Genomic DNA, 10,202 nt, shown 5'->3' on the forward strand with positions numbered 1-10,202 from the left:
GTTACTGGTTCATTGTTCTATAACTTGGTTTATACTATGGATTTGTTTGGATATATGTTATTGATTTATTTGTTTTGGTTATTTAATTAATTGGTTTAATATTTGGTTATTTCCGTTGTTTGGTTTGAATGTGGTTAGGTTGTTTATGAATATGGGTCTTGGATCACTAGTTTATTATTATATTAAAAAAAACGGGTCGGATCGTTTTACAAGGTAACCATATATTTATCTCATATTCATCACTTAATTAAGTGATGTGCGTTTCTTTTAGTTTTAGTTAATAATAAAAGATTAATGACTTACTAGCTAAGCTGCATGGAATCAGAAACGGGTACGTGAAAGCAGAAGCGATTGGAAGCGAAGAAACGGATTTGAAAAAAAAATAGAAAGCGGATACGCATTGGAAACATTTATATATATATATATATATGATTTAGATACCAAAAATTATAATTTAATTTTGTCTAGCTTATAAAAAAGTTGCAATATACTTGAACTAAGAAGTAACCCCGTGCTACAGCATGGACAAAATACTTTTATATAAATTTTAAATTCATTAATTAAAATATGGTATTACTGTATCATTTTAAATATATAATTTAAATATTTGTACAATATTGGTATAAAATCCAAATATAGTATTTGAATTTGGTTTCAATTTGGATTATTATGCATATATAACCTTGAAGTATCTACTTTGGAATAGGAAACACGTCTCTTCCCGTCCCATTTTGTCTTGTCATGTTCTGTCTTGTCATGTTGCGTCTCCTCTCATCCTATATCTATCAAAAAATTTATATCCTATGATTGTTCTTTTTTTAATATTTACTCATTAGGAAATATTTTTATTAGAAAATGGGTCAGAAATTTAGACGAAATATCCAAATTCTTCTTAAATATTTAATTTTTATTTAGTTAGTTGAAATTATCCAAAAATAAATAGAATTTAAAAAAACTATCTAACTGTTTTCAAAAATACCAAAATTCTCAAAGTTGTTCCAAAGTGGCTCATTACTTCACGAAATATATAAAATCTCCATTTGAATATTTAATTTTTACAGTTAGTGGAAATTATAATTCTCAAAAACTCTGAAAAATATTTTCAAAAATACCTAAAAAACTCAAAATATCCATCTCAGATTAGTTCTTTACATATCACATAGTGTATCTTTTTAAAAAAAAATCGTTTAAGTACAATTTTTTTAATTATACGAATTAACCGTTTTTTGTCACATCCACTATTTCTCATTGTATTACCATAAATAGGCCGGACATAATCATAATTTCATTTACATGGTACATCAAAAATTTTAGTTTTAGATGTTTTATGTTTAATGGCATACACAAAAAAAAATTCTTTATCAGGTCTTTACAATAATGATTTCTAATGAAATGTAATTTATTGCATATAGGCTTTCAACAGAGACATTGATGATAAATTATGAATGAGTTGTTTAATCACGGACTGTTGATGGTGGAACAATGAAAGACATTATTGCCTATGTTTTTGACCACCATAACATTAGTATATTTTTCAACGGAAGTCGGAACACAAATTTCTTAAAGAGGACGCAAAATACAGTAAAACCTCTATAAATTAATATTTTTTAAATTAATACTCGCTATAAATTAATAAAAAAATTTGGTCATGAGTTGGACCGGTATAAAAAATGACATATTTTGATAAATTAATAAGATAATAATTTTTTTGGAAATCCTATGTAAAAATATGGTCCCATCAATATCATAAATTAATAATCATATAATATTAGTATATATATATATATATATCTAAGAAAATCTAATGAAATATGACTATATTGTTGTTTGCATATTCTTGAATTTGTATTTTTATTGGAGCTCATCTCTAATATTTTTCATTGTCGTTTTCTCAAATCGCATCCAAAAATTGTAAAGAGTTATAAATGTGATAATTGTTTTTTTATATGTAATTGGTTCTAAAACTACCGCAATATCTTATTCGACTTCATCATTACCATGAATGATACTAGTAGCAATTTCTTATAAACTCTAAACTTCTAACATCTATCATTTTTACCTACACTTTAAACTTAGCAATTACGATAAACAAGATTATAAATTAAGAAAATTCTTTACAAATATGAATAATAACAAAAGTATCTTATTTTGTAATACAAAATTTAAAATTATGAAAATTAAAAATCTCTTCATAAATTAATAAAATATTAATTTATCGATAAATCAATAATTATTAATTTATCGATAAATTAAAACCTCTATAAACTAATAAAATTTCATGGTCCCGACTTTATTAATTTATAGAGGTTTTACTGTATTGTTAAAAATGAAAAATCTCAGATCCGACCCAGTAACCCACATGTTTATTCGAATTATAAATGATTAGTTGAAGATTTATCTTACTATTGTTAGTTTGTTTAAAAACGTTTCAATTAATAGTAGGTATATTTAAGACAATAAGTCCACAAAATATCCATGTGTAATTTGGTTTTAATTTCTTTATAATAAATTGGGGGAGACTTTGTCTTTCTATTTCTCGTCTTATTACTTGCATTAAATCTAAGTTAACTTTTAATTATTTGATTCTATTTCAATTGATAAGTTTTATTCATATGTGATTACAAAAATACAAATATCATAGTGAATAAAAATGGAGGGGTTGATACTAAAATTAATAAACAAAATATTATAAAGTATAAAAATTGAATATATTTTGAAATAAAAGGTGTAAGAGAGAAGATTATATGATGTATTTGGATGTTGAATAAAAAAAAGAGAATTTAAATAAATCTACCACAACATCTTCGTATTTTTGGTAGAAGTCTACAGACATTTGGCAGACTAACAAAAAATCTGCATATTTTCTACAAACCTCTAAATTTAAGCAACAGAATCAGATTTAGTCTACAAAAAAATGTTAAATCTATACTAATAAAAAGTAGAAGATACTCCTAAGGCTGTCCACCTAGGATTTTAAACATCCAATCGGAATTCGACATGTCACTAATTAACATTTTTTAGATTTCCAGAATTTTCTATATTAAGATATTTTTTAAACGATCAATTAGGATTTGACATTTGACATGCCATATATAACATTTTTAAAATTTCCAAAAAAGTTTAGAAAAAGGAAAAAGGCTTTCCACCTAGGATTTTAAGCATCCAATCGGAATTCGACATGTCACTAATTAACATTTTTAAGATTTCCAGAATTTTCTATATTAAGATATTTTTTAAACAACCAATTAGGATTTGACATGTCATTCGTTAACATTTTTAAAATTTCCAGAAGTTTTTAGAAAAAGGAAAATTTGAAATTTATGTAAATAAAAGAACTATGTACAATATCCCACATCGACTATAAATTTTTTAGACAATGGTCCAAAACCATTATAAATAAGATTAATATGCTTCCAACAACGAATGAGCATGAAAACTTGATTTATCAGGCGTCCAAGTTTAAAGGTTTTATTCGGTTTGATCCGGTTTTTTATCTGATCAAATTAAAACTTTAAAAAGTTTCAAAAAATATTATAATATTTAAAAAATTTAAAAGTTTAAATATTATAAATATTGAAACTTTAAAAAGTTCTTAGCTTTTTATAAGTTTTTAAATATTATAATTTTTAAATTTTAACAGTTTAAAATATTATAAATATTGAAACTTTTTAAAAGGTTCAAATATTATATTTCGAACCTTTTAAAAGTTTAAAATGTTATAAATATTAAAACTTCTAAAAGTCTTAGATTTTAAAGGTTTCAAAATATTATAATTTTTAAATTTAAAAAATTTCTTAACATTTAAAAGGTTTTTTAAAAATTATAATTTATAAATTTTAAAAGTTTAAAATATTATAAATATTGAAACTTGAAAATTTTAAAAGATTCAAATATTAAAAATATTTAAACTTCATATAATGTTTTAAAACATTACAATTACTTAACCTCCATAGAAATTTTAAGACATTATATCTATACTAATAAAAAGTTGAAGCTATAAACTCCTAAAGATGTCCATATAGAACTTTAAAAAAATCAATAAGAATTAGATATTTCACTAATAACATTTTTAGAATTATAGTAGTAATCTATATATTAAGATTTTTTTAGAAAAAAAATGTAAAATCTATAGAAACCAAAGAAATATTTACAACATCTTACATCGGCTAGAAAATTTTAGACAATGGCTGAGAACCATTATAAATAAAACTAATATGTTTTAACTATAAATTTATCAGGTTTGCTTGATTTATGCTTATTTATCAGGTTTCCAAATTTAGAAGTTTTATTTGATTTATTTTAGCAAATTAAAATATTTAATATAGAATATTTAGAAATATTATAAATACCTCCATAAAAATGTTAAAAAATTATAACTATTTAAACTCTATAAAAAGTTAAAGTGTCATTAATATTTAACTCAAAAAAATAAAATGTTACAAATATTTAAACTACATCTAAAGTTTGAAATATTTTAAAAATTTAATCTCTATTAAAAATTTAAAAGTTTAAGAATTAGAAAATATTATATATCAAACTTTTAATATCTTGAAAATATCTTACTTATCTCTGTTTGTGCTTTATATATCTTATGAGCTGTAAAACATGTTTTTGTGTATGACTTTACAGATGATTTGATACTTTCGCAGTAAATTTTTATTTTCAAGTCTAAAAAATAAGAATTGACGTCGCAAGATCTTGATTTGATGTTATTTGAGTTTAAAGAAGAAGGATTGACGAAAAGCATAAATATTGTTTTAACTATATATGTGTTTATATTACTTTCTCTGCAAGTAAGGATTTTGGTTTGAGAAGTTTCAAACCGTGTGGATCTAAAAGCGAATAATATGGATAAAATTATCAACAATTGGGTGCATGTGTTGACTATGCTGGTTTTCATGAATTGCATAATTTTTATGAGAAAATATATGATTTTGGTCTTGGAATTTGATGGGTTAACAAGTTGTGTGATAGTCTAAAAAAAAGGTTTTTCAGTGAAAGAATGTGAAAAAGTTGACGAGGAAGAACAAGAAGAAAAGTATAACGAAGAACCGAACGGTAAAAGTAATGATGACAATTACCATAAAATTTGACAGTGAAAATAACAAGAAAGAATATGAAGAATAAGAAAACATTGAATAAAAAACACGAAAATATAGGTGATAGTGATCAATTAAATATGAAAAATGAGATAAATTCATGATTATAAAATTGTTCCGTTTTCTAGTGGTCAAAGAAATAGTTTAGGATATGTGAGGTCAACCAGTTTGATCATTTTCGCCTGGACGTCGAGTTAAATTCATGATTTTAAAACACAACTGATTTTTATATTTTAAAAAATTGTCTATCTGAAATTTAATTTTTTCCTTAATAGTAATTTAAAGTTTTCTATAAGATAATATTTCATTACCATCATCAATTATATATAATTTTTATCAAAATATATCAAATAAACTCACGCGTAGCGTGAATTCAAAACCTAGTATACATAAAATCTACGTAATTTTAACAGATTTCTGATGTTTTATAGTATACTTATTTTTAGTCTACGAATATTTGAGACACTTGCATAAAATCTGCATATTTTAAACAAACTTCTAAAATCTATCTTGCATACATACAACTAATAGATTTTTGGTAGACGTGAAAATGGCAGACAATAGATTTTATAAAGTAAATTCTGGAGACTTGATTGACTTTTAACATAAAACTTATCAAAACGTAGAAAAACACGAGAAAGGAAGAGAGATCTCTTATCGAATGGCAAGAGAGACGGTGAAAAAACTGACGATGCCTCCAGAGTTCTCATCGAATTAAAGCGGTGGTTTTTTTGACGAGAGTGGAGAAAATCGCTTTAGGTTTTTTTTGTTCTCTTTGACCAATGTTTAAAATAATTTTCAAAAACGAATTTATATATTTCCATAAAAATAATAGATAATATCAAAAACTAATTTATATATTTCCATAAAAATAATATTTATGGTAAATATGATTTTGATTTTACGAATTTTATAAAATTCAATTTCATTTTTTGTTTTTTCTTGTTAACATTTAATATTTTGGTTTTTCTTTTTAACATTTAATATTTTGGTTTTTTAAAAATGAAAGGCTAAAAGAGAGTTTTGGAATTATGAAAATTATTAAGCAAAAGTAAGTTATTTGGACAATAAAAATTAAAAGAGGTTATCATAACCAATCATTAAAAAAAAAAAAAAAAGGGGGTTATCTTAGGCAAATCTCACAAATTTGATTTAAGCTCATGAAAAAATATAGTCCCTAATAGTAAAACAAAGCGTTACATTTTTATTGGTTGGCCCTACTCAATACAAATCCTTTGCCGACATCAAATAATCATAAAATTAAACAAAAACAAAAAACAACAACCATAACTTCTGCCACTCTGTTTTGTTCGATATCTTACATGTCAATTAATTGGATTTTCAATTTTGATCCCTCTCCAAAGTCTTCTACCCCTGCCTTTTATAGTTTTTAGCTGAACAATTCTATTTACTTACACTCTTTTTATTTTGTATATTCTTTTTACTTACGCATTTGACATTACAAAATACCAACCTTTTCATTTTTTTGTATCCTTCATCATCCGGGATCAAACTACTATCTCTTTATGACTAAGTATTTCTCTGTTTTTAGTTCGGACATTTTTTATTTTACTTGAATTGGACATTTTTGTGAATTCATTTACAATATAAAGCTAGAAACCATACGATATGTATATGTATCAGAACTTCTAACGAATCCATACAAATAATTGCTTTAATTTTTCTGTCTCATTATTAAATCTGGTTGAAACATATTCTTATCATTTAGTTGAGATTAACGATCTTGACTTTAAATATATACCGACATACCCTATAGTTTTAGATGTTGATTTTTCCGACTTTTAATATCACCATGCTAAGAGATTCCATTCCACCATGATAAATCTTCATTTCAATCAAATAATTATAATAATTTTGAAATAATACAGCTGGCTCGTCCCATTGCTTCTTCTTACGTCCACCAATTACATTGTTAAAAGCAATCTCATTCATGTGTGTGAGTAGATCTGTAGATGGAGTCGACATGTGTCTAACGTCTACGTCAGAAATCGATTAGCTTTAGTAAACTATACTATAAATGTGATAAAAATATCTACTTCGTGACATAATAAAAAGGATTTATTGTGCCACGTGGCGTTAATACATCCATCGAGTCACTTCTACTACATCTTTTATAATCAAGTCTTCCGAACACATTCATCACCAATCTCTCTTCTCCTCTCACATCAATACTTTTCAAAGTTCCTCTGTTCTCCGAAGTGATCTTCAGGCAAGAAAAAAAAGATGAATCTCAAGTCGTTCAGGAGCGACCATGGAACCCTTCATTCTATGATCGGAACCGATTTCAACGAGCTCACTATCGCTGCTAAGAACCTAGCTAGCCACACCTTCACGCTCACTGGTTTAGGCTTTGGTACCTCTGTCCTAGAATGGGTTGCTTCTATCGCCGCCATGTAATAATAACCTTCTCTCTTTCTCTTTCTTACTCTCTTTTACTTCGTTTCTTGTGTTGATCTTGATGAGTATTTTGATGTTATAAAATGCAGATACTTGTTGGTGTTGGACCGAACCAATTGGAAGACGAATATGCTCACATCGCTTCTTATTCCTTACATCTTCTTCAGTGCTCCTTCCTTGATCTTTGGTATCTTCAGGTATAATAAACACGACAAAAGCCAGAGACTTTGTCTACTTTTATTATTATGTTCTTTAAATCCCTAACTTGTGTCTGAAAATTATACAGAGGAGAAATTGGTAAATGGATTGCGTTCGTAGCTGTTATTGTGCAACTCTTCTTTCCTAAACACGCCAAAGGTTTGTTTGTGTACTTTATTTATTTCTTCACTCGCCATTACAACAAACAAACAAGACTTTGATTCTGATTTGGCTTATCTATGTTGTTCTGTGTTATTAGAGTACTTGGAATTACCGGTGGCTTTGGTTTTGATCGCCGTCGTGGCACCTAATTTAATTGCCGGCACATTCAGAGACAGTTGGATTGGTTTAGCCATTTGCTTAGGAATTGGATGTTACTTGCTTCAAGAACACATTAGAGCTTCAGGTGGTTTCAGAAACGCCTTCACTAAAGCCAACGGTATCTCCAACACCGTCGGGATCATTTGTCTCGTTGTCTTCCCCGTTTGGGCTCTTATCTTTTAAGCTATCACTTCAGAACTCTCCTGTTTCTTTTCCATTAGTTTTTTTTAACTTCCATGTAAGAGTGATTCCTTTGTATGATTCTGTCTCTCGTAAGTAGTAACTATCAATGGAATGTGATTCGAATAAGAATTTCTTCAGAAATAAGATATGGTCATGAGGTGTTATTGTGGATTTAATCTCCCCTTGCCAAACATTATAGCTTTAATGGGTAATGTTGTGTCTTACATTGTCTACCACAAGACAAAACTCATACCACATTGTGTCACCGATTGGTTTCTATGTGATTTGGATGAATCACTCTAGCTTTCTTCCTCTGCTCTTAGCTTGAGTGATTCAGCCATTTCAATAGCCAACAATGCAGATGTTTTTTCATCACCTGCTATTCCATAACCGTCGATAAAAGCTCTATATGTCTCTTGACTCGGCTTAAAACCTTTCCCCACCATCTCAGCCTGAATGTTCAATGCTCTCTCCATCATTCCTTCTTCACACAACCTCTTTATCAACAACTCATAACACTTTCGACTAGGATAAAACTCAGATTCTCTCACCGCATCCTTAACGACATCCGCAGCTTCAACAACTCTGTCTCTATCCCTACCACATAGTCCTTCCACTAACGCCTCGATAGTTAAACCCTCTGCCTCAAAACTCTTCCTTTTCATCTCCCTATAAACAACCAAAGCCGATTCAACATCCCCCACTTTACAATACCCGTTAACAAGATGCTCATAGGTTAAAGAAGTACACTCAATCCCTTTCAATCCCATTTCTCGAAAGAGCTCCTTCGCTTTCTTAACCTCTAAGTTACTACAAAGCCCACCAATGATAGTATTATAAGCCACAACATCAAGAACCACTCCTTTCACCTTCATCTCTTCCCATATCTTCTCAGCTTCATTCATCAAACCTCGTGCACAATACGCCTCCATCAAAACACAATAACTATAACCATTGGGACAACATCCAACTTCATCCTCCATTTCTCTCCAAATCCTCTCTACCATCTCAGTCTCACCTTCTCTATAAAAACTCATCATCATCGAATTGAACGTGTTCGCATTCGGCTTAACCTTACCTATCCTCTTCTTAGTACCTTCATCTACCTTAATAACATCATCTAAACCAAACACTTCTCTATACATTTTATAACCATTAGAAGCACCTCTACGCCTAGAAACCTCTGAAACCAAAGCATTACAAGTACTAATCTGTGGATTGATTCCTCTAGACCTCAATTTCCTCATCACCATCACAGCTCCACCGATCTCTTTCGAATCAAGACACGATTTTACCAACAGATCAAACACAAACGGAGCAGAACCACATCGATTGTAACTCTTGATCAACGAACGGAATACTTTCAAGACTCTGTCTTCGTCTTCGTCTTCGTCTTCGTCGTCGGCTAAGCGGAGAGCGAGACGTATGACTTCACTAGCGTGGCTTTTGAGACGAGATCGAGCGAGGATGTGGATTAGTGTCGAGCAAGAACCGACGTCGTGTGAGCAGAGAGAGAAGCGGCGAGTGAAGAGGAAGAAGCGGAGAGAGAGGTGAGGGTTGTTGCGGAGGCGGAGGGTGATTTCGGAGAACTGAGAAGGTGTNTTTATAACCATTAGAAGCACCTCTACGCCTAGAAACCTCTGAAACCAAAGCATTACAAGTACTAATCTGTGGATTGATTCCTCTAGACCTCAATTTCCTCATCACCATCACAGCTCCACCGATCTCTTTCGAATCAAGACACGATTTTACCAACAGATCAAACACAAACGGAGCAGAACCACATCGATTGTAACTCTTGATCAACGAACGGAATACTTTCAAGACTCTGTCTTCGTCTTCGTCTTCGTCTTCGTCGTCGGCTAAGCGGAGAGCGAGACGTATGACTTCACTAGCGTGGCTTTTGAGACGAGATCGAGCGAGGATGTGGATTAGTGTCGAGCAAGAACCGACGTCGTGTGAGCAGAGAGAGAAGCGGCGAGT

General features: G+C 29.6%; 2 protein-coding genes across 2 annotated transcripts in view; one reads left to right on the forward strand and one right to left on the reverse strand.

Annotated features, from left to right (window-relative positions):
- On the forward strand, positions 7,256-8,390 carry LOC104766914 (cold-regulated 413 plasma membrane protein 1). The gene is made up of 4 exons (XM_010490885.2): positions 7,256-7,513; positions 7,607-7,714; positions 7,804-7,874; positions 7,975-8,390. Exons 1-4 carry the CDS (start codon positions 7,344-7,346, stop codon positions 8,217-8,219), a joined length of 594 nt encoding a protein of 197 aa, XP_010489187.1. The 5' UTR covers positions 7,256-7,343; the 3' UTR covers positions 8,220-8,390.
- LOC104766913 (pentatricopeptide repeat-containing protein At2g15980-like) overlaps positions 8,267-10,202 on the reverse strand; it is a 7,611-nt gene continuing 5,675 nt past the window's right edge. Inside the window, exons 3-4 of the mRNA XM_019240976.1 lie at positions 9,927-10,081; positions 8,267-9,859 (exon numbers count right to left, since the gene is read on the reverse strand). Coding sequence (XP_019096521.1) covers positions 8,519-9,859; positions 9,927-10,081 — 1,496 coding nt within the window. The 3' untranslated portion in view covers positions 8,267-8,518. The remainder of the gene's footprint in view (positions 9,860-9,926; positions 10,082-10,202) is intronic.

Source organism: Camelina sativa, chromosome 19 (assembly GCF_000633955.1).
Source record: "Camelina sativa cultivar DH55 chromosome 19, Cs, whole genome shotgun sequence".
Taxonomy (NCBI): Eukaryota; Viridiplantae; Streptophyta; class Magnoliopsida; order Brassicales; family Brassicaceae; genus Camelina; species Camelina sativa.

Bases quoted from the DNA above. Each gene is read 5' to 3' on its own strand.
- LOC104766914 (XM_010490885.2), top strand. From the start codon at position 7,344: ATGAATCTCAAGTCGTTCAGGAGCGACCATGGAACCCTTCATTCTATG. The intron at 7,514-7,606 runs GTAATAATAACC...TATAAAATGCAG, and splicing joins GTTGCTTCTATCGCCGCCAT to ATACTTGTTGGTGTTGGACC. The intron at 7,715-7,803 runs GTATAATAAACA...AAAATTATACAG, and splicing joins TTGATCTTTGGTATCTTCAG to AGGAGAAATTGGTAAATGGA.